The 26,282-nt window shown below is 35.8% G+C and overlaps 1 protein-coding gene across 1 annotated transcript in view; it reads left to right on the forward strand.

Moving 5' to 3' along the window:
- The window catches only part of LOC150074927 (switch-associated protein 70-like), a 92,585-nt gene extending 79,448 nt beyond the window's left edge, over positions 1–13,137 (forward strand). Inside the window, exons 7-8 of the mRNA XM_090389340.1 lie at positions 4,638–4,836; positions 12,916–13,137. Coding sequence (XP_090245466.1) covers positions 4,638–4,836; positions 12,916–13,125 — 409 coding nt within the window. The 3' untranslated portion in view covers positions 13,126–13,137. The remainder of the gene's footprint in view (positions 1–4,637; positions 4,837–12,915) is intronic.
- Positions 13,138–26,282: the final 13,145 nt, after the last annotated feature.

Raw genomic sequence — 26,282 nt, forward strand, 5'->3', positions numbered from 1 at the left:
CTATGTATCGGTGACAGTACCCTGTCAAAGCCAGAGATTTAGAAGTGTGTGGGTCATGAGTAGTGTTATATGTTGTGCCCATTGTTTCTCCGGCTTATTGGCCGCCAGGCCCCTAATGGGACCAGACGTTGCCCATACCTCGCCACGTGGAGGCTAGCCGGGTGTTACCATTGAGTCAATTGTACTCTGGCAGGTCCTGCCACTTACTTTCCTGGGATTTTAGTGGCTAGGACCTAAAATAAAATTGGAACGACCGCGGTTGATTTAAAATCACTTACATTAAAGCACTAATATGGGGTTTGACGCTGAAAGCCTGTTTCTAAAGTGCCTAAAAGGTTGGGCGAAAATTTTTGGTGTATTTTAAATTTGGACGTGTAGGGCTATACGCTGTGCAAGAAAAAGTGCTGGGAGGGGAGAGTGAAGGCTGGGGGGTGAAATAGGAAGAAGAGGGTCGATAGGGTAGGTGACCCCCAATTTTTCAGTGAGGCATGCCCATGCCCCACCAGAGGGAAGAAATGGTGTGGCAGGGAAGAGAGGCGACAGCAAGCCGTCACCTCCCTCCCCTGCCGGGAGTGGGAGTAAAAGAATTGCACTGCACAAGAGAGTGCAGAGCATAGAGCCAATATGGCTCCGTTGAGGCAGCAACTTGGAGTTTCTCTATCTTCGTTGGTCTTCTCTGTCATTGATAGCCATATTTTTCCTCAGCTAGGAACACTGGTCAGGTCCATTGTTGGTCTGTTAGCTATGGCTGTGGTTCTCTTCATCATGGAAAGATCCGCAGCTCCATGGGGTTATTCTTGCGATCGCTGGTTTTAGATGATTAGTAGTAAGCAGGTTCCTGGGCGAGGTTCTCCTTGAGTCATCTCCACGCGTGTTCTGTGTCTCCTTTTTTTTTTTTTTTTTTATCTTCTTCTGTAGATGGCTATCAGTGTTTTACGCCTACCAAATAGTTTTTGGGCATATTCCTTTAGCTCCCTGTATTCCTCAAGTGAGTCCAATAGATGTGATTCCAAGTTCTTGGGGAGGTAGTGTATTGCAGTGATCAGTCTGCACCTGAGGTCCTCATAATGGGTGCAATCATACATAATGTGCTCCCAGCACTCAAGCTCCCCACAGGCACATCTCGGATCCACCTCAATCCCCAGCGCTGCCAGCTTGGCTTTAAAGGCCCCGTGACCAGTCAATAAATAGGTGGTATATAAGCCAGGTTGAAACCAAGTTGGGGGACTGGGGTACATCCTGTCGATGTTCGGAATGAATTTCCTGGTGATATTTCCCTTATTTGAGTTGGCCCAACGCTCCTGCCAAACTTGCATCAGGTGTTTTTGCAGCCTTGTCTTTTCATTTTTTTGTGGTGCATTAACGTCCAGAAACAATAGACTGAAACATTTCTGCATCCCATCCATGCCTCATATATTGACCAATGAAACAAAATAAGAAATAAATAAACCACACCCAACACTCCGCCGCCAAGGTCACAGTTGTCGGAAAGGCACTAACGCCAGGGATTACGGAGACATCACCTCTGAAAGCACTTAGGCATTTAATGACTATGAAAAGCAAAGGTGTTTGAATTAAATCTCGTCCACTATCTTCCTTTTATCAAAATTTCTCGCTCACTCCTAATGTAATATACCTATACGTTAAAAATAAGTTGTCTCGGGAAAAGAAAACCCAATGAGAGAAATTAAATATTAAGGAATAAGATGTCGGGTAGGGATGAACTTTGGAGGGGCAACAAACCATTGTAATGATTTTTTTTGTCCCCTTGGGGGCAATATCGCTCCCTTTGAGAATCCCTGATCTAGAGTACCAGAGGTCCTAACGTCTGCCAGTTGAACATGCCCCAGACCATTACTGACCATCCGCCTGCCTGAACAGTTCCTTGTTGACACAAGAGGTGCATAGCTTTGTGCGTTTCCGCCAGATATTCACCCTCCCCGTCCGTTCGAAATAACTGGAAATGGGAGTCATTGGACCAGGAGGCCTGTCTCCAATCACCCAAGGTCCAGTGCCGATGTTCTTTCCTCTAGTTGAGGCATAGAGCCCTGCATCGTGGTGTTAGCAATGGGACTTTGGTGGGTTGGTGGCTCCCACAACCTATTGCAGCTAATGATCGCCTGATGGTCTTGGCGGAGACATTTCTGGCACCTCCCTTGTTGAAGTCGGCAGTGATTTGTGCTCTCTGGTTGGCTGAAACAATGCAAGACAGACGTCAACTCGATGGTCACGTTCATCCACCCCTTTCTCCGCCCACAGTGCTGTCCACGATGAGATGTTATTCTGGAAATGCCGTATTCCTGATGCACTCTTGATACTGTTGAATGGGGATAGTGCAATTTCTGTACCACCTCTGTGATAGTGATCCATGCGTCAGGCACCCACTATCGCCCCCTCTTTCAAAGTCTGTTAACTCACAATGTTTATCCATATTGACATTGAATTATCGTCTACATGAATGCAGTGATGTAGTGAGTGTGCCTATATACCTGCCAAACTAGTGGTGGGTTTGGCCAGTAGTGAGAGGGGTGACAGTGTTGTGTTGCCCAGGAACCAGGTATCCCATGAATTCTGTCCTTTCAGTGTACCTACTGAAACTCATCATCCCCTATTTCCAGGTGGCACCACATTTCCGTAAGCCCTATTATGTCAGTGTTACTTATCCTAACCCACAGTTTGAATTCACTCATTTTGACAACACTTCTGACATTACTGTATAAACAATTAAGACGCTGTTATTGTTTTAACTACCCTACACACACCCCTTGAAGTTATTTGAGCTTGCTTCCCTGGCACTAGCTACCTGCTCATTTGAAACGTTTCTGCTCTCAGAACATCTTGCTAATATGATTTTTTTGTGGTAACAACAAGAACTCTTGAGGTATATGCAAGCATTACTTTGACCAATATCATCAGATAAAGCTGTATCTACATTACCCTTGTCCCTCCAAACTAGTAGTTTCCCTTAATGATAGCCAGTATCATTAAGGTATCCTTAATGATACTGGAAAAAAAACGCTTGCACTACCTTTGTTTAAATGTATTGTGTCTCTACGAAACAGATTCCTTCTACCTACAAGTGTGGGCCAAGCTGATAAAAATTTCCCCCCAAAAAGCCTTGCAGAGTCCTTCAAGTCTCATGTTTATCCACAAGGCTTTCAGCATGTAATCTCTCCTATCGTGCCTGGACAGAATTGCAGACAATAGACATTTTGTCCTAACTTGCAGCATTTCTTCAACATGGTCCTATATTTTCTAACAAATCGTCAGATCGTGTGTGCTTAATATCATTAGTCTCCACATGAATAATAATATTCCTTTACCTCCCTTAAAATATGACAATCTGTTAGTAACTTCATTAATTGTTGCTCTCAGCAGACATAACCCTGGTTCTAGTCCACCTATCCTTATTACAAAAAAAATTTTCAGTTTCCATGACATTGGAGTCTTCTAATAGAACTAGAACCAAGTCCTTTTGAACCAGAGCAGTTTGTACTTAGTTATTCTGTTCTGGGGCCCGAATCAGGAGTGCATGACTTAGTAGGTTACTAGAGTCTCGAGTCCTTGACAAGCACCCTTTTTTTCAGTGACTCAAATTTTTCTAGGAACGCACCAAATTTTAACTTTAGATTGATACACTTCGTGCAACTGCGACAAAGAAAAGAATCACCAGATGAGCTATGATTATCGACTATGTTGACCTTGGAATTCATGCCACAGGTTCTGCAAATGACAAAATAATGATTCTCCTGGAAATCGCTCTCGGCTCTTTTTGTATGAGTCATGATACCCTCTGACAAAGTGTTCAAGGTAGATCTTGTCAAAACCATTGTTAAATTTACTAAATATCACAGAAAATAACTTTTTGAAAATTTATATTTATAATATTATAAAAATGAAATTTACAAACTATTACAGGAAAAAAAAAATCAAAATAAACTTTACAGTATATTAAATAATTTAGTTAAAAGCAATTATGTAACCTCTAATCACTATCCTCTCCTTGTACTTTAGACTTAGCAGAACTATGAAAACATTTCTGCTCACTATGACTGCCAACAGTGAATTGATCCTTGGTATTAGATATTTAACATTTTATAGGTTTTCCATTTAAGGTATTAAATTTTATTGTAATTTTGCAACATTAGGAATATATTGTGGACATTAAAAGTCAAATCAGTAATCAAAAAGTGCCCAGTTTTTTAATTTTATCCTATTTTCTTTTTTTTCTTATTTTTTAAACAGAACCAAAATTGATTTAAAACTTTGTTAAATGTTATTCCAGATTGAGTTATTTGGGCTTGGGTAAATAATTTAAACCATTTAATCTGTTTACATAGATTCAATAAGCTGATAACTTTGCTCTTTGTTTGTGGGGGGGGTGAAGTCTTATTCTTAAAATCTTAATTTCCTTTTTGTTTATTAATAAATTTATTTGATTTATTTATTAACCAGAGGCCTATATGTTATGTATTTTATACTGTGCTTAATTAAGGCATTTATTCATTTCTATATCATTTTGTTCACTACTTTCAAATATAAATATTTGAAATCATATAAATATACATGACTATGATCATATCCATTGCAGAACTGAAATCTAAAAATTAATATATAAATGCCTTTGTGTGCCACAGAATGCTTGCGGAAGAATGGGAACGCAGAGAAGAACTGGAGAAATTCCAAGAGGAACAGACTGCTAAGTTAAATCAGGAAAGAAGGCAGAGAGAGCAATTAGAATTGTGGCAAAAAGAGAGGGAAATGGAATTGGAAGATTTAACAGATAGACTAGCAACATTAGAAAGGGAAAAGTATTGTTTGCATGGTACTCTCGAGGTAAATACTGTATATACTTTCCACCTATTAAGTAATTTTTCTTTTAAGAACATTTTTCATATTCTTGTTCTGGCATGCCAGTGATAAGTAATTAATGATAGCTGAAGATACTAATTATATTAAAGATAGCTTAAAAAGTATCTGCTTGCATGCCATTTTTGAGCTATAAACAAGCTATAAAAAGTACATAACTGTTGTACAAGCGTCGAGTACATCATTCTGTCTTCTTCTTCCAGTCACATAGTTCCTTGAGGAGCTGTTGTGGCTACCAACAAATTCCTCCAACTGCATCGATCTTGTGCTATACTAGTGGTATCACAAAATGTTATGTCCAAAAGTTTGCTGATGCCATCCATCCACCTAGTTGCAGGTCTTCCTTTAACAGCAGTTTTTGGAGTTGGTTTTGTTATGGTCTCTGTGGCATCAGATAATGTGGTGGTATGCCATAGCCTACCACATGGCTGATTTTGAAAGGGGCTGGCTTTAATCATAGAAAGAGTCATCATACATCCACAAGTTCCTCTTGAAGAGGAAAGGTTACTACAGCAGAGCCCCACTTAGTGCAGAAGCTGATTACAACTGGTTTTTGCCTAGTTTCCAGAGGTCATCCATGTATATAAACAAATATACAGGCAGTTCTCGCTTTACGAGTTCCCGGGTTTACGAATTTTTTCTCCCCAAGTATCAAGTATCAACAAAATTGAAAATATGAACATTAATTGCAAAGAATGAATGTTAAACATTCATAAATACCGCATTCCAAATCACGTGCATAGCTATACAATACAGTGTACCCCCGCTTTACGATATTAATCAGTTCCAGAGACACCATCGTATCGTTAAAATATTGTAACGTGAGCCCAATAACACATTGTTTTTTGGTAATTCGTTTCAAGATCTCGGAAATTGAAATTTTCGCTGTATAACTAAGCTATTTATCTCTCTAAAATGTTATTTTTAAGGTCACAAGTTTTTATATGACCTTAAGGCCATATTAAAGGTCGTGAGCGTGGTTTGTAAATTGTATTAGTAACCAATTCAAATCATTAAAATGCACTACACTTTCATCGTTATCATATGTTCTGTTATAAGAATCAATTTTAAATGCCTTTGTGATATTTTTCTAAAGCACATTTCTGCAGGTCACTACCATAAAACAATAAAAACAATTTGCACTTTCCGATTTATTGGGCTTTTCTGTTACTGCAAGCAATTATAAATGGGTAGTAAACTCGATCTTCTCACATTTGTGAAAATACTTATAGCTGGAATTGTGTGGTTTTTTACTTTATTATTATGATGAAATGTGTTTAAAAAAAATATAAATAAATTTTCAGGATCTTCTCTTCATTGCTTTTTTTTTTTTTTTTTAAAGCTTCGTTAACTTGCTACTCCACACGAATCATGTTAGTTGCAATTTGTGTGCCGTTAAAAAATGCTTATGCATGCAATCGTGAAAATTATAATTAAAAGAGAAGATTATCTTGGAAACAAACGCCTCTTGAAACATTTCTGAAGACGACTCCTTGTGCAACAAACCAACGAGTGCCGAGCCAATAATTTAGTTGATGATGAAGAATAAACATTCTTTAACATTTGTAAGTCGTAAATAATTTCTCTATTATTATAATTTGCTTGATTTTACAGGCTACATTTTCATTTCTTTGGATAAATTAATCATTGTTTAAACATAAACTAATTAGCTGACTAATTTTATTGTTGATAACGTAACCCCTATTTTTAACATTGTCTATGGGAAATAAATTCCCGCTTTACGAATGCACGCTAGGAACAAATTAACTCGTAAAGTCGAGAACTACATCTATATTATTCATTAGATTCGCAGAAGTAGTTATTATATCTTCAATCATTGAATTTATTCATAAGGTGGTGCTATTATCCCTCTTCTTCCTTTTCAACGTCTAATTAATGTCTAATATTAAATTGCCTACAGTGACCTGATTTCAACTCTCAACATTAGGATAGTTTCTTGTGAGTTGCATAGTTAGTTTGTCACATTATTTGTTGTGGATTCCCTTTCACTAGTCAAACCTTAAGCCAGTGGTTTTCAATATTTTTTCCATGGAGGAACCCCAAAAATAATTTTTCATATCCCGAGAAACCTCTACCTATGAAAGTGTTTACAGGCCAGAAAAAGTTGAACTGGAAGTGCAATTCAGTTACCAGTAATTTATTGTTAAGAAAATTATTTGTAAAGAGCTTCTTTATATATGTCATTGTTATATATGTTTTCTATATACATGTCATATTAGAAGATGAAATGCACAACACAAGGCAATGTAAGCCATACATATGTCATATGTATGGCTTACATTGTAAGAAAAAAAAGCATTTTACTGTTTTTTTTTTAATTATCTAGTTTTTTTTTTAATATGAAAATATCAAATCAAAATAAATTTCATTTAAACATCATAATAAAGTTCATATCCAGAGTTAATATAAAGTTTACTTTCAGAGTGACACTCGGGCTTGTTTATTTTTGCGCAAATAATGAATTATTGGCTGAATTTTTGACAGACATTCTCAGTTTTTCCTTGACGGGCAGCAGACAATTTCTTTCTTTGCTTTTAATGTTTGTCAAACATGAGAAAGCTTGTTCACAGAGGTAAGAAATTAAATTGGAGAAAGATGTTCACTGCTTTTCCTGAGATTAGAGGATACTCTTTTCTTATTGAAACCCAGAACGTGTCAGGCGACACTTAATTGAATTTTACCTTCAAAGTTCAGTTGCACTGTAGTTCAGTCAGTTGTTTTTCTTGCACATTAAAAGGGTTCCTAACCCAGTCTTACATTTCTGATGACAAAGAAGGAAAGTATTGGTCAAGACTGATAACTAATGGGATGAACTTCCTTATCTGTCTGGAAATTGGTGAAATGATGAACACTTAAACCTGCTTGGAGTGTAATCTGCCTTTAATTTTTTTAGAGTTACAGATTATTCTCAGACATTTTGTGCTACTTCTTATACCACTACTTCAATGACTATAAAGTCAGCAGAATAGGTAAATTTGGGTGAATTGTGATGATATGATTTACATAAAATTAACAGCTTTATGTAAATCATATCACCACAGTTATGCTGTCTTTACAGTCACTGAAGAAGTGGTACAGGAAAGTACCACAAAATGTCTGAGAATAATCTGTAATTAACTAGTTGTACCCGGCATAACATATGCCATCAGCATCATATCTTAAAGGTTATTAATTAAATATCAACACATTTTATTTATTTATTCATAATTATAAACACAATTAAAAATTTCATTTTTCTCAGATACAACACTTAATGAGTCCATTGATCTAACTCTTGAGAGACCAACATAGTTGCCCGTGACTGAATACAGGTTTCGGAAGGTATAAGCATATTCTTTCTAAAGTCTGCCCCTGTGGCTTGTTTATGGTCATTGAAAATGCAAAACGTATAGGAAACTGTCTTATTTTCAATTTGAAAGGCATATTTGTATCAGATAGAATAAGAGGTATGCACGGTATAAGAACAGTAAGTTCAATCCATCTATTTTGCGAGCCTTTACGATGTGTCTTTGTAGACACATAATTATCAATCTTGTTCCATTGCAGAATTCCCTTGATGGCATAAGATTCCGTAGTAGCATGATTATACCACCTACTTTCAATTTTAGCTTGTGAGGAGGCATTCCTATTGGTATTAAGCTGTTGAGAAATTCTTCAGGGTATGCCAGATGCTCACTTGGTTCATCGCTTGCTACAGTATCCACACTTTTGTAAACAGTCTCCTCTCCGGGAATATGGTCTAATACTTTGTTGTTCAGTTCCAAAGAATCCTCATTTGTAACACTTAGTATTGCTCTGCTTTTATTATTGTTAATTGTTCTACTATCAGGAAGGATGTCCATGATAGGTTTAAGTAACCTTTCTAAAGTTTTGCCAGGTTTATGGGCGTCACTTTACTTGTAAGAAGTGATGAACTTGAAACCTGTGGAGTTTTTGTGGAACTTAGGTATGAAGTAAACATAAAGAAATTTGTAATTATTGAAGTTGATTTTTAGTTTCTTACTGAAAGCAGTTAACTTCTTGGTAATAATACTGCTGTCATTAGTGGTGGTCTTGTAGGTGGCACTGGAATTTAGTTATGATTGAAATGATAGGTGGCATAAAAAGTGAACAATTTTGAATTATTTTTTGCTGATTTTTCAAATTTTTGTTGGGCACAGAGGAATTTCACATTTTTGCATGACCAATACATGCTAAATAAAATGGTAGGTACTGTTGTAATGTGATTTGCCTGTCTAGAGACCAACAGGCATTTTTTACTAGATAATTTCTGGAACATACAAAAGGCTGTAATTTGAAAACAGAATAATTTTGGCCATGTGTTTATATGAACTTTTTTTTTTTTTTTTTTTTTTTTTTTTTCGTTTTTAGGCACTGAATTGAAACTGAAAGTACATGGTGCTTCATAACATGTGGGGTTGTATTTTCAGATTTGATTCAGGGCCTGAACAATGAAAAATGTTTATATGAACTTGTCTCCAGTTCGAAATGGTTGTGGAGCTATGGCTCTTTGAGTTTTACAAAATGACTGCAAGGATTGCAATGTTAAAAAATAATAAGCAAAAATTTACTAGTATGAATAAATCTTTTACAATGTGTGTCTGCTTATTCTTATTATTTAATTATTTTTTTCCATTGAAAACTCCATGGCCACTAATATGATTATAATTTATGTGAGGCTTATACAAGTTTCGTAGTTGCTGTTCACTGATATGCCAAAAAATTTCCAATTTGCCAAGTACCAAATCATAAAACATTTGTTACTGCGGAGAGAAAACTTAGGGAAACAGGTAAGCTGAAACTATTACATGTACATTGAGGGTCATGTTCATGTATCAAAACTTGACCTTATGTAGCCTCCTAGGCTGTCGCCTGTATGTTACTATCTACCCTTGCTGTGATTTTTACATTGACTTTTATTGGCCGACCGGGCTAGCCGAGTGGGTAAAGTACCTGCCCGGCAACCCAAAGGTCGCGGGTTCAATTCCCGCCTCGGGCTTGGATCAAAGTACTGCAAAAACCTTGGGAGGTGCAATATGGCCACAGAAGCCGATGCGCCAACAACTACCAAATCAAAAAAAAGACTTTTATTGGTTAGCAATATCACAGTCAATGACAGTCAATCTTTGACCATTAACAGAACATAAAATGTTTTAGAACCTCTAACCTTGCAGTGGGGATGGTGTCTCCGTCCCCACCACGAGGACGTAGGTCTCCCTATCTAACAAAACCAGTCTGACACCCAGTCAGACAATTTAAAAACAGATCTAAATTGAAATCTATTTTCATTTAAGCAACTTATTCAGAGAAGACATCCTCCTCTTTACAGTTCATACAACTCATATGAAAAACTTTTTACACATCAGAGCCACACTAAGCCCAGGACCACTGGCCCACGACCCATTATCTGACATTCAGATTGACGGAACATCTGCAGGCACTGGTAGATGGAACCAAACCATTGCAAACCTACGGTAAAGGCCACTGCTGCCAACCCAAGAGGTCACCCAAGTCAGTCCTCCTTTTCAAAATATTGACTGTTCGGGCATAATCTGGGCAGATCTTATCAACAGCCTCATGAGCCGACGGAGACTTCCTCTGCCAGCAGTTTGCACACTTTGGTGTCTCATATTTCATTGTACAATTCCTGTACACGTGGGCTCCTTCCAGCACAATACCCGCAGAACTCTTCTGCCCCACAATGCTAGGCCACATGGCTGATTGACATATATCTATAACACTGGGTTGAGGTCAGCAAGTCCTGAACCTAATGAACACAATGCTAGGCCACATGGTTGATTGACATACATCTATAACACTGGGTTGAGGTCAGCAAGTCCTGAACCTAATGAGAGCTCCAATAAACATAAATTCTCGAATGATTTATGTCTTTTTCTGCTGGATACCTCCAGCACATAGTTAATACCAGAAGAACTTCTTGCTTTATTTTTTGACAGCACTGTAACCTCAGAAGAAACTTGATCTCTTGTTAATCCACCATCAGCCAAGTTCCTTCTCCAAAGTTCTAGAAAATGTTCTTTAGTGACTTACATCAAACACCACAAGCCGGGGATTTTGTCGGAGGGTCTTTCTACCTCCAGCCCCATCTCTTGTACGTGGACATTCCCTTATCTTCTTAATATCATTCTCGGTTACAGCCTCAACAACCACATGCCAATTTCGAATTGGACAGACAGCAATAACTCTTACTGTTAGCAGAACTGGGGTGATTCCACCCCACCAATTCTGCTTTTACCTGGTATCTCTCAGTCCTAGCCTTCAGGATTATAGTCTGTCTTGACTTTTTCTTGTTCTAGAGGGCGAACTACATCAGCATAAGTCCTGGTAGGTGAGACTCGCTTATCTAACAGCACTTCCAGCTTCGCTTTTAGTGCATTATTTTCAGCCATAACCTTCTGTACAACTTGCATCATCTTATTCCAATAACACATGCAATGTGCAACATCAGACGCGGTTGCATCATGTAGGGTCAAGATACATATCCGTAGTTTTTCTTGGTAATTATTCAGTTCTCTAAACACAGTCATGTCTAGATCACTGTTGTCATTTTGCACACCAGGACTGGAAGCAGGAGGCCAAGGACTCACCTTGGCACCTATTTGCTTTGTTACAGGACTGGAGACAGGAAGCCCTGGACTCACCCCGGTACCTATTTTCTTTGTTGGTAAAACACAAACTTCCTCTTCTGAGGTCTCCTGTACTTCTACTGGAGGTTGAGGAATCTTCCTCCTTGTTCGAGGCATAATAATTTTGTTAGTAACAGACAGAATTCGAAATCACAGCAAAGAACAACCAGATTCAAAAACAATCCACGGAATTTAGAACAAAATTGCCAAAAAGCTCTTTCTGCCAGCTGGGGACTCGGCCCAGACCGTGGGGAGGCAGAGCTTCTTCAAGCAACTTGTCTAGTTGGGAACTAAACAATCGACAAAAGACTTATTGCTTCAAAACAGTCACAATGATAATCACAAAACCAACAACTATACATGATCACTTGGCACCTGGACCATGTACATTGAGGTGTGGGAAATTCTTAGATAACCCAGCTGATGTTATGGATGAATTGAATAGGTACTTTGCTTCGCTCTTTACTGTTCCAAGAAGAGGCTGTGTGAGTGAGCTTGAGTCATGAAATTAGTGATTTTGTAATTACAGATGATTGTTTATTAGAAGAACTTTTGAGCACAAAGGCAAGTAAAGCTCATAGAGTTGATGGCATTTACCCAGTAGTTTAAAGGGAGATTGCCAGGAAGTGTATTTGAACCATTGAGGTTAATCTTTGGACTCGGAGAGATTCCTTTGGATTGGAGAAGTGCCAGTGTTATTGCATATACATAAAGGTGGTTCTAAGAGTAAAGTTGGTAACTATAGACTGGTTAGTCTAACTTCAGTGGTAGGAAAAATTTTAGAGGCAATGATTAAAAAGTGCAATCCAGGGACATTTAGATAGATATGGCATTCTGAACGACAAACAACGTGGGTTTTTTTTTTTGTTTTTTCTTAAAGAAAAATCATGTTTAACTAACTTAATAGGCTATTTTGACACAATTACTCATGAGCTGGATGTAGGAACGATTTCGATATTGTTGGGATTACTGGTAAGATTCTAAGATGAATTGCTGGGTGGCTGCAGAGCAAGAAGGCGGAGAGTTGTGATTAATGGATATTCTTCAGATTGGTGTAATGTCAGGAGTGGGAACCCTCAAGGATCAGTCCTGGGACCACTGTTTCGCATTTTCATAAATTACATTTAGGTCTGCTTATTGTCCAGTTATACGCTTGCTTTCTTGCATCATATGCCTCAACTAATGCTACACCTGTTCCAAATCTTTGGAAACTTTATAATCACCATGTATATTTTTTGTTTTAGGTGTATAATGAATTTACATTGTATCATATCTAAAAAAATACCTATTTGTTTCCACATAACCCATGTAAATACAATGAAATGAAGTTCTCTGTTGACCTAAAGTTATTTTTTCAAGATATTTTCTGTTTTTACAGAAAACAAAAAAAATGCTGACTGTGGCTGAGCATGCCAGTAAAACCTTGGAAACAAAACTACAAGGAAGGCCACTACAAAGAACTCTATCAGCTGACCTTAGTTCCCACATAAAATCAGGACATTGGGTGGTTCCATTGCCATTAGATGAAGGAAAAAACCATATGCATCATGTCATCTCATATTCAGAAGAGGAAGAAGAAGCAGTTTGAGGTTTCCTAGTATATAACAGATGTTAAAAAAAAAAATATATATATATATATATCAGTAAAACTTGCTCAATGTAATGTAAATTTTACCATAAACACATCTGATGGCTATGCATATATTTTTGGGATCAGACAATGCTTATAAATCCACCTGCAATTTTTAGCAAAAATATGTGATTAGATACATAACTTAGTGTAATGGTTAGGTAATTTTTACTGTTTATATCATGCCAAGTGCAATTTTTTAATTGTTTGTAATATTTTTATTGGATGGTATCATATTTTTATAATGAATATATTTATATTTTTGTTTTTCTAGTTAAAAAAACAAACATGCTTTTGCATAGTATTAATTATTTGTATAAACAAAACAGAATTCCATACTGTGTCTTTTTACAAGATAAATTTTTTATCTCATTTTATGAAAGTATATCAAATTGTGTGGTGTTATTTATGTGCAAGGGTTGATTAAAAAAAAAAAGGTTGAGACCAATTACATTACACAAAATGTAGAAATTATTAATGAAAACTATATAAATTTAAACCAATCAGATATTTATCTCTGACTTTTTTTTTTTTTTTTTTTTTTTTTTGTCTCTACCAGTCTAGTAATGTCTGAAAACCAGATCCTACTCAAACAAAGATAATATACAAGGAAAATGAAAAAAAAACAGCAAGCTAGTGTGAAATTCTGTGTCTTACTGAACAAAACACCAGTAGAAACATTACAACTTTGCAAAAAGACCATGGGAATCTGCTGCTCTTAGAATCACTATTTAAATGGCATAAGCAGTTCCACTTATGTGCAGCACTAATCACATCAATAACTGATACAGCATATGTACATATTCAGTCGTCCTCAAAGACACAAATTACAGTCAGAAAACTTGCAGAGGCTTTTGATATTGGTTGTGGGAGCACACAAAGCATTTTGAAAGAACATTTAGGAATGACATAATTGTTTGTTCATGTTGGGTTCTACACTTCCTTACTCCTGAACAAAGGAAGGTTATTTATTGTTGATATCTGTGTTTGCTGAAAAAACACTTAAAAAAACAAATTATTTTTTAAGCAAAATAATCAAATTGCTATAAGTTGCTATTCTTGAAGTGGAGATGACTCATAGATTCACCACTGTGGTCTTGAACCAAAACAACAAAATTTGTAGTGGAAGCATAGGATATCTTCACTTCCAAAGGAGGCACAATGTGAAGTCTGCTGGCAAGCATTTGACCCTTTTCAGTAAGAATGGCATTTTAAGTTCATACTGGGGAAAAATGTACTGGGTCTGGACAATATTACAATGAACTTCTAAAGAAATTGAATCAGAAAGTGAGCTAGAAAAGACCTGCTTTGAAAATGTTCAGATGGTTACTGCATTACAACAGTGCAAGAGTGTACACATAGCCTCCAGTTGAAGAAACACTACATGAGTTGAAGCATCAAAACAGTTTCCCACTCTCCTTACGGCTTATATCTTGTTACTTTTTTCTATTTCCTAAGCACAAGGATGAACTAAAGTTTGCTTTTTTTTTTTATTGACTGAGTTGTGTTACTCAAGGTCTCTTAAATTGTCTCACAAACAATGACTTCTCTGAAGTACTTAGAAAATGGATAGAGCGATGGGAAAGGTATTGAACATGATCAGAATTATATCAAAAAAAGGAATAGAATAACCATCAGAAGCTTAGGAAAGCAGTGTTATATATTTTTAATTTAATTTGTCTTAATCTTTTTTTTTTTTTTTGATCACCCCTCAATGTTCACTGCAGCTTTGCGTGTTTTACAAGATGTAGAATGTGTTATATGACCAAGCTATTTATCAAAATGAGTCATAATTCTTTGAGGAAGTGCCATAATGTGATGGAAGATTTAAAACCGTACAAATTTGTAAGATTAATTGATATAATTGAGCTTACCACATTAAATTGTGGATCCTTTAAATTGGAATTTGAGTTTATATAAATTATTTATTAAGGGATAACTGTTTCCCCCCCATTTATAATTACTAGACATCAGATTATATGCACTGAAAAACAAGTCAAATATGCACTACAATTTCTTTGTATTCAGCATGTTAAAGTAATAAAACCATTTATGAAAAGTTTTAACATCTTTTTTTGAAAGTTTTCCTTTCAACTCACATCTGGAATAATTTTTATTAACAATACATGATTCTTCTGTCTCTCTCGAATTGTGCTACTCAAAGAAAGTCTCCACATTTCAAGTTCGGTTATAAAACTAAGTAACCAGCTGAAATGGGACTGGATGAACAATAAATGCTTTCTACCCAAAGAATGGGAAAGCATTGCCTTAGCACTACCAGTAGCCGCTGAATGCCTAGTATCCAAGGAATCAACAAATTCTTTTATAGAATCAAAATTTTTAGCATAAAATGATGCTGCTTGTAACCACGTTCCCCAACTTGTGAAAACAGAATTCCTCTCTTCCTCTTCTTCCTCTACCTACTCTTCCTCTCCCAACTTGTGGGAGACGAAGAGTAGGTAGCATATTTCTTTAAGTTGCTATTCTTGAAGGAACTTCTGATATAAAAAAAAAAAAAAATTTTTTTTATTTTGTACTAGAAAATTTCACCAAAATTCTCCCAAACTGCCTCTGCCAACAAATGTAAGCCACGGGCTAAGCAAGTAACACGGATCAGGTTTGGATAGAAAACTTGCAATGCAGACTTTTTCACTATGGGTTGATTCTGGCCATAATAATTGCAAAAAATCATAAAATATTGCTACTGTAGAGTAATTAGAGAAAACACATTTGGATGCTTGTTGACGAAATGACAGACGTTTGTGATCCCTATATTGCACATTTTATATGGAAAATTAGATGCAGGACCATCGTATCTGTTATTACTTGCTTGTTAAGGGCCTCATAAAGGTGAATTATCTTTGAGGCCCTTACAAGCAAGCAATACAGATGCGATGGTCTTGGAACTAATTTTCCACGTGTAAAATGTGCAATATAGGGACCAGAAACGTCTGCCGTTTCGTCAGCGAACATCCAAATGTGTTTTCTATAATATCCTGATGAATTTTGCAAATAATGTCATCATAAATAGTGTTAAGGTAATTTTTTCTCAAGATAATTTATACTATATATTTTCAAAAATTGCTTGAGGACTCGATTGTTTAATTTGTTTCAATAAGTTAAAGTTATCGAACTAAGTTAATGGGATATTGCTGCTTTCCAGGGCAAGACACAAATCCTTTGAAAAAATTGCTTTTCTTTTGAAGTACATGGCTTGGTTAAAAGTGACTACTTTGGAAATTTTTCTTTTGCTTGGCCATAATGTGCAGTGGTCAATCTCTAAGTTTTTCTTTCATGGGACCTTCTTTTCACAAACACCACAGAACACAATAATGCAATCTGTAGTAAAATCTTTTCCATGATTCAATATGAACTTTTGTGACAGATTTAATTTTTGGTAAGTTTAATAAAATGTTTTATCTGATGTAGTCAATAGCATGAGAACGAATAGCAAAACAGCATTAAAATGTTTCCCACGCTCAGTGAAATATTACCCCCTGCTAATTTAATTGCATTACCGTGACTTCTTACATAGTTCAGAGATCAACATTTGGAAACATGATCAAGTTAAGGAACATGCAGTATTGCTTATAATATTTGTGTTATATGCACTAATGACTACAATGGCCACAGTATGCATTTGCATATAATCCGAGGTCTAATAATTATTTAAACACATTTCATTAATGGATTTGAATATATTTTAATGATTATAATATATTTTTTGTGTAATCAATTTTGTTTTACAGCTGTTTCCCCTCCTTCCCCATTTATAAATGAATCTGCTACTTAAAATATTAAAACAATCACTTAGAAAAAATCTGTTAGTATGCACTTTAAATTTTAATGTAAGAATAACTCTAAAGATTTTATTCTTTTCACTATCATTAAATCACTATCATTAAATGTTCTTGTATAATATCACTTTAATATCTGATAGGACAATTTTTTATTATTGTTCTGTTGATACAAAGTTTCTTGCTTAAAATACATTTCAAGATAAGATAAAAATCTTTTTCTTTTTGTCACATTTATCTGTTGACTCAAATAAATATAACCAATCTTTATTTCAAATTACTAATTATTGGCTGACAGGAAAACAAGTATGCCTGTCAGCCAGTACATTGTATTTTCAGGTGTGATGTTATATTTGTACGGTATAAGATTAAACTATCTAGTGTAAATGTGTGTGTGGTAGGGGATATAGCAATTGTAGTAATTTCATGACTTTTAAAATTATCAGGTGTTTTTAATAGAGAATGTAATTTAGCATAATTGTGATTCAGAATAGTTTTATTCAAGCTTTTTTTTTTTGGGTGAATATTTTGCATTATTGCTTTTTTCACTCTTCTCGAGTGAAAAAGAGTAAAACTGTCTAGTTTTACTCTCTTAATGGTACTCCTATAGTTTTTAAAGCTCATGTCGCATACCTTTTTCTAAATAAAGAAATATAAATAAAATTGGTAATTTTAAATCATAGTAGAATGAATTAATCCTTAAATCTTCATATTACTCCAAAAGTTCTACATTACTGAGTACCTGTTTGTATTACAGAAAGAAAATAATACCATAATTTTCAAAAAACATTTATTTCAAGCCCAACAGAATTTCAAAAACTCAAGTGTGCACTCTTAAATGTAGGATAGGACATATTGTCAGTTTTTACCGAGAAGAGATACAATTTACTGAGAAGTAAATTACCAAAATGCTCTGGACAGTTTGTTTAAATGGCATAAATAATTTATAAATGTAATTTTATTATAATATGGAATGGAACTTCAGGAATTAATTTTACCATTGTTTCTCAGTAAACTGACATTTGATCCACTCTGTATTATCACTTGAGATTTGGAGCAAAAGTTACTCAGCACAGCCCAGACAGTTTCTGGCATTGGTTTGAAATGAACTTTGGCAGATTGTAGTCAATATTGATATTGTTCTTCCAACTATTGTTGGCTTCCTAGGTTGTGCTTTGTACTCTAATTATTTTTCCAGTCTTGTCATATGGAATCCTGGAGATATTTATGCAAATCTGGCCACTGCATTTGATATGTAAATCATTGGCCAGTTTCTTGAGGAAGATGATTCTTTTTGTCAGTAAAGCATTCTCACAAGAACTGCCTCATTAGAATAAACTGCTAAAGATGAGTGGTATTGTTGCTTTTCAGTTACCCAAAGACTGAAGTCAAAAATGTTTAAAATTGTTGGCATCCTACCATGTTGGTTTTGCCATTCTGTTCATGCAGTTTACAGCATCATCAGAGCTATTTTATTTTTATAATGTAGGAGGATAATGGGAGGAATGTGTGCATAACTTAATCTACTTCATTGTATGTAGTGTAACCCTTTAACTGCTTCCTGTTTCAAAAATAGTAGAAATTTCAGTTTTTACTTTGGTTACAACTGTCAATAATTGAATAGTCTTACTGAGAAGCTTTTGTGCTTCATGAATTAAACTTAACAAATTTTGAGTTAAATAAGTTTTGCTGATTATTGATTAGTAATGTGAATTCTTGTATATGAGGATTCTTGTCATGTTACATGCTTAGCATTGTGAAGTATTTAGTGTTTCAAAAGGGTGAAACTCTTGCCATATCAGTATAGAAGCAACAATAATACACAGATAGCAAACTTTTTTTGAGACTGGCTGTTATGTCTCAAAAGGAAGATGGCATGCTTTTATTGCAACATTTGATTTTGATGAACACTTGCAAAGGCCTTAATCAGAAACATGAAATTTTATTTCTACCAGCAAACACTTCAAGTTACCCAGTTAGTGGATAAGAATGTAATTCACAGCCTAAAATGCTCATAACAGAGAAAACAGTTACCTGATTAGGGAGATAAGGATTGAAAAGTTTCTGAAATTAAGAAGTGGAATGTAAATATATAGGAAATGGCTGCATAGTAAAAATACTCAACATATAACTTTCCCCTCTTCCTAGAGTCCATTCCCCCTTAGTTTGAATTTATGACTCCTGGTTCTAGTGTCACTGATTGTTTCACCATTTGCTATTCCCTCTCAGGTCCTGAGTGCTATCAAGTTCTTATAGCTCACATATCCAAAATTTCTCCTTGCATGGGCCTTCTTTTGCCAATCTCACAGTGCATTGCCCATCTTTGTATAACTTTTCCAAGAAGCTCTCTCTTCTTTTTTAGGTGAGGCCTGCATACCTAGACACTATTCTAAATACAGTCTCACAATTTCTTTGTAGAATGAAATTATTATAACCTTATTTCCGTAAGAAGTTTGATAAAACATGAACAGGACAATGTTGACTTTTTCTCTACTCTCTAATTAACTGCTCCAAGTGTATGTTATTTTGGGGTTATTTCCCAGTGTAAGTATGAATTTAATATAGAAACATATTTTGCAACTTTAAAACACAGTTGCCATTATCTGACCATCCCTGATGCCTATTAAAAGTTTTGAGACGATGCTGCTTGTCAATGGTCACTAATCACTCTTAATTTTTACACCATCTGCAAGCAAATTTTTTGCAGATGATGTAAAGATCATGCAGTGTATCCTTTCATTTGTCATTTAACCTGACAGTGGTAGATCACCTGACAAGTGCCCAACTTTCTTTTTAATTTTGGGAATTTTTTCCCCCCAAAATTAAAAAGAAAGTTGGACACTTGTCAAGTGATCTACTGCTGTCAGGTTAAATAAATGAAAGGATACACTGCATGATCTTTACATCATCTGCAAAAAATTTGCAGATTATGTAAAAATGAAGATTGATTAATGATTAGTTTCTCAGTTTTAGGCCAAGCCGGGGTACTAGAAACTTTTTTCAGTTACTATAAAGCTTCTATTTGAGATACTACACTAACGACCATTCGTGACTACAGACCCTTCATTCTGAGTGCATGGCACTCAGCAGTTTACCGATTTATTTACTTATTTTACTCACATTTTACTTATATTTTTATATACGTGAATAAATTTATGCTTAATAAACTGTGTTAATATACTAAATTTGTTGTTCTTATTCCAAAAGTATTACTACTAAAGTAACAATATCAAGAAAAAAAAAAATTTAGAGTACTTTTCATATCCTTTTAATTTTCAATCTTGCCTGATAGCAAAGAACAAGTACCAGCACCTATTTTTTTACAAAAAAAAGCACTGTGTGTATATATATATATAAACAAATGGTACTAGGTAAGTTTTGCAATATGACGCAACAATGAATCACAGAAAGCCTGCTTGTTGCTGCATGTTGAGACATGTTCATACGTGCATAGTAGCTGCCGCGCCAAGTCGATGGGCTCAGTTATTCATTAGTAGTGAGAGTGTAAAGTGCTTGCGATGGCATCGTGGTCACGAAATGGGATAAGGACAGTTTTGCGGTATAATTTCGTGCGTGGTTTAACCATAGACCAGTGCTTAGAAGAAATGACTCTTGCACTAGATGATGATTGTCCACATCGTACAACGATATTCAGGTGGTATAGAGAATTCCAAAGGGGAAATTTCACTCTGGAGGATTCTGAGAGGCCTGGAAGGCCACGAACGTCAGTTACGGAGGAAAACGTTACTGCTGTGAGGAAAATGCTTGACGAAAACAGGCGAGTGACCTACCAACAGATAGAGGATACTTTGGGCCTAAATGCACCAGCAATTCATTCGATTCTGCAAGATCATTTGCACGTGAAGAAACTTTGTTCTCTCTGGGTGCTGCATCAACTGACTGAAGAGCAGATGACACGACGTGTGACTTGGTGCCGGGAGATGTTAAAAAAGTTTGATAAGGGACAATCTTGGTATGTGAACAACATCGTGACAGGTGACGAGACTTGGCTGTACTATTACGATCTGCCGACCAAGGCTCAAAACAAAGTTTGGGTCTTTGATGATGACGACACACCCGTAATTGTCAGAAAATCCCGATCTGTAAAGAAGAAAATGATAGCTGTATTTTTCAAATCGAGTGGAATTGTGGAACATGTCGTTTTGGACACGCAGAAGACAGTCACAGCTAAGTGGTATATTGAACAATGCCTGCCTAAAGTCATTGGATCTATGAAGAACCTGCGGCCAAAGTCAAGAATGGACACCTGGTACCTCCATCACGAAAATGCTCAGCTCACCGCGCCAAAGCCTGCACCGAATATTTGACCACGACAGGACTCAAACTTCTCGAGCGCCCTCCCTACAGTCCAGACCTTGCTCCCTGCGACTTTGCACTGTTTCCACATGTGAAAATGAAGCTAAAAGGGAGGAGGTTTTCCAGTGATGAGGACCTTCTACGGACTTGGGACAACAAGTGTGCTTTACTCTCTAGTGAAACTTGGCAGAACTGGTTTAAAGATTGGTTTCGGAGGATGGAGAGGTGTATTGAATGTAGAGGAAATTACTTTGAAAAAATTAAATAAATAAAGCTGTATTGCAAAACTTTCCTAGTACCCTTTGTATATAGGGAAATCCTCATATTTTATTTTGTTGGATAATCCCTGTGTTAAATTCTGTGCTGTTGAACTTGTGGAAAAAAATCTATATTTCAAAGTTTATTACATTAGTAAAATAATAAGAGGAGTATACCTCAATATAGTGCGTAGAACCCTTCCGTATGATACCCTCCAGAAATTAAAACGGAAAAAACGAAAAAATCGGCAAACTTACCGGTACATTAGAGTAAAAAATAAATAATTAAATAATCAAATTAACACAATACAAATCAATTAAATGCAATTAAAAGAATCAAACGAAAATATTCAAAACGATTTTCCTTCCTGAAGCTGACAACGCTTTTCGACCGTATGTCGTGATCACAGGAATGAAAATTACCGAATCGGGTTAAACCTGTTACTTAAATAGAGATTATTTGTCTTCGCGCATGCGCGTAAAGGTCCACGAATCGGAGATCAAATATGGCCGCCGAACATTAACAGAATTCTCGTGTAATTTAATTTCAACGGTTTCTGCAATTAATAGTTGCGTATAATTACGTTGAACGTTAAGTATTTTGGCTTCGTTAAATAAAAAAGTATGTTTTTCGTTAATGGCATGAAAGGCTAATTCTGACGCTGCTGAACGAGAAGCACGAACTGAGGCTTCATGTTGATTTACACGAATATTAAGAGAAAATCGGGTCGAACCCTGATAAGACGAGTCGCAATCACCGCAAGAAATGTTGTATACCAGATCATTAATTTGTGTTGCGAACGCTGAAAGAACCGAGCGATTGTTCAATATAGTGTGTAACTTACATATTGGCCTAGCTACAATTTTAAATTCGGTATCTTTAAAGAATCTGTTAAGCTGTTTGTGCCACTGTTCAACATATGGGACAGAAATAAAGTATTTTTTGATGTTACTATTGTTGATTGGTGTAGTATTTTGTATCCTATCCTTAGCTTGTACCCTAATTCGGTTTATTGTGGTAATGGAATAACCCCTGTTTAAGAATCTGCTAGTTAATATTTGTATTTCTGAGTCCAAAGCAGATTCCGTCGTTGAATATTTATAGGCATTAAGAAATTGATTAAAGATAATCGATCTTTTGTAGGTGAACGGGTGACAGCTATTATAATGTAGAAGCATACCTGTGTTTGTAGGTTTTCGATAGATGCTAAATTGTATTCTATTCGAGTCCCGGGTAAGCGTGAAATTTAGAAAGTTTAATGACTTAGTATCCGTATCCTCCCTTTCCAATGTAAATTTGAGTCTAGAATGAATATTATTAAACGAATGTAAAATGTCTTGGATAGTATTACTATCGGTAATAACTAGAACATCATCTAAATACCTCCCATAGTATGTGATACGGGTTCGAAAAGGTGTCAAATGTATCTGCTCAATCGTTGAGAGATAGATCTCTGACATTAAGCCACTCAGGCTCAAACCCATTGGTAATCCAAAAATTTGTTTGTATACCTTGTCTCGAAAGGTGATGTAGTTGGCCTCAACTAACAGTTTAATTAAGTGAAAAATTTCCTTAATAGGTAGCTTCGTATAATTAATCGGTGTCGAGTTTTTATTTAACATATCCCAAATAATATCTAATGTGTATTCAACGTTTACATTCGTATATAATGAGGTAACATCTAGTGAGAATAAATTGTCATTGTCGCCGAGTCTACAGTCTTTCAGCGTATTAAATAATGTATCGTAGTTCTTAATCCCAAATTGTATTACCTGTCTAAAGGGTTTTATAATGTTATACACATGTGTGGCTAAGGATGAAAATGCCGAGTTCCTGTAGGAAACAATAGGTCGAATAGGAAACCCAGTCTTGTGTAATTTTACCTGACCGAAAAGTGCAGGAATATTGTATGTTCTGGACTTCAATTCCTTTAACTGAATCATGGTAATGTAGTCGTTTTTTCGATACGTGGTTAGCGTTTTATTGTATCGATTGACCAAATTGGTAAACAGTGCCGGGTCTACTTCACGATATGTGGAGGTATCTGACACAACAGAATCTAACTTATTAATATAATCAAGTTTATCTAGTATTACCACTGTATCTCCTTTATCTGCCCTCTGTATAATAATGTCCTTATTTCCCCGAAGCTCTCGTAAAGCTGAACTGTCATGTGTATTCAATTTAGGAAGTCGCGTTTCTTTTATGTTATTCACTACTTGGTTAACTTGTTGAATAAATATATCTTTTTGTGGAACATTACGAAGTCCAAAATCAATATCAATTACGCATTGTTTTTTAGGCAGTTTTCGAGGTGGTAAATTATAATTTAGTCTTTTGGATAAAAGCGAAATCTGGTCCTGTGATAGTGTACACGAGGAAAGGTTTGTAACCTGTTGATATGTCGGTTCGTTGGATAATTGGTGAGGGGGTGTTCGTGAACTAGCTGACATATTCTGTGGTAACACGTTGTGTGTCTGTGGGGGGGGATGTCACCCAACTCGTATGAACTTGGTTGCAATCCCGCGACAATGTGTTAGAATTCGCATGAACGTGTCTTGACCTATCCGATAATGTTTGCAACTTATTAACGTGTCTGTTTTTTATTTCTGAGGCCTGTGCTTCCCGTCGCAAAACCCTTTAGACAGGTAATACAATTTGGGATTAAGAACTACGATACATTATTTAATACGCTGAAAGACTGTAGACTCGGCGACAATGACAATTTATTCTCACTAGATGTTACCTCATTATATACGAATGTAAACGTTGAATACACATTAGATATTATTTGGGATATGTTAAATAAAAACTCGACACCGATTAATTATACGAAGCTACCTATTAAGGAAATTTTTCACTTAATTAAACTGTTAGTTGAGGCCAACTACATCACCTTTCGAGACAAGGTATACAAACAAATTTTTGGATTACCAATGGGTTTGAGCCTGAGTGGCTTAATGTCAGAGATCTATCTCTCAACGATTGAGCAGATACATTTGACACCTTTTCGAACCCGTATCACATACTATGGGAGGTATTTAGATGATGTTCTAGTTATTACCGATAGTAATACTATCCAAGACATTTTACATTCGTTTAATAATATTCATTCTAGACTCAAATTTACATTGGAAAGGGAGGATACGGATACTAAGTCATTAAACTTTCTAAATTTCACGCTTACCCGGGACTCGAATAGAATACAATTTAGCATCTATCGAAAACCTACAAACACAGGTATGCTTCTACATTATAATAGCTGTCACCCGTTCACCTACAAAAGATCGATTATCTTTAATCAATTTCTTAATGCCTATAAATATTCAACGACGGAATCTGCTTTGGACTCAGAAATACAAATATTAACTAGCAGATTCTTAAACAGGGGTTATTCCATTACCAATAAACCGAATTAGGGTACAAGCTAAGGATAGGATACAAAATACTACACCAATCAACAACAGTAACATCAAAAAATACTTTATTTCTGTCCCATATGTTGAACAGTGGCACAAACAGCTTAACAGATTCTTTAAAGATACCGAATTTAAAATTGTAGCTAGGCCAATATGTAAGTTACACACTATATTGAACAATCGCTCGGTTCTTTCAGCGTTCGCAACACAAATTAATGATCTGGTATACAACATTTCTTGCGGTGATTGCGACTCGTCTTATCAGGGTTCGACCCGATTTTCTCTTAATATTCGTGTAAATCAACATGAAGCCTCAGTTCGTGCTTCTCGTTCAGCAGCGTCAGAATTAGCCTTTCATGCCATTAACGAAAAACATACTTTTTTATTTAACGAAGCCAAAATACTTAACGTTCAACGTAATTATACGCAACTATTAATTGCAGAAACCGTTGAAATTAAATTACACGAGAATTCTGTTAATGTTCGGCGGCCATATTTGATCTCCGATTCGTGGACCTTTACGCGCATGCGCGAAGACAAATAATCTCTATTTAAGTAACAGGTTTAACCCGATTCGGTAATTTTCATTCCTGTGATCACGACATACGGTCGAAAAGCGTTGTCAGCTTCAGGAAGGAAAATCGTTTTGAATATTTTCGTTTGATTCTTTTAATTGCATTTAATTGATTTGTATTGTGTTAATTTGATTATTTAATTATTTATTTTTTACTCTAATGTACCGGTAAGTTTGCCGATTTTTTCGTTTTTTCCGTTTTAATTTCTGGAGGGTATCATACGGAAGGGTTCTACGCACTATATTGAGGTATACTCCTCTTATTATTTTACTAATATTATTATCAACGTAGAACATATTGAGTAGCACAGCTCTGATTCATACTATCTAATAAAGTTTATTACAATATTACTATTGGATAATGTGCCAGGCCATCCAAAAGATTTAAGTCATCCAAAAATTGAAGTAATATTTCTACAACCTAAAAATACTTCTTTAATTTACCTTTAAAACTCATTATATCAGAATATTATTACAATGGATTTTGGAAAAAATTGATTCCGAGTCTATTGAAGTGATAGAGGCATGGAAACATTTTTCAATTGTGGACTATATCGGAATCATAGCTTTATCTCTCAAAGTAAAATCAATCGTCAACATTAACTGAGTGTTGGAAAAATGTGTGGCCAGAGTCAGTTCATTTAGGAAATATGGTCGAACCTGCAGAAAACACAGTCAGTGCGATAGTACAACTTGCTAAGTCGGTACGAAGGGAAGGTTTTGATGATATGACCACTGAAGATGTTCAGT

Source organism: Mastigoproctus giganteus, unplaced genomic scaffold (genome assembly GCF_048544385.1).
Source record: "Mastigoproctus giganteus isolate SK-2022 unplaced genomic scaffold, ASM4854438v1 scaffold_15, whole genome shotgun sequence".
Classification (NCBI taxonomy): Eukaryota; Metazoa; Arthropoda; class Arachnida; order Uropygi; family Thelyphonidae; genus Mastigoproctus; species Mastigoproctus giganteus.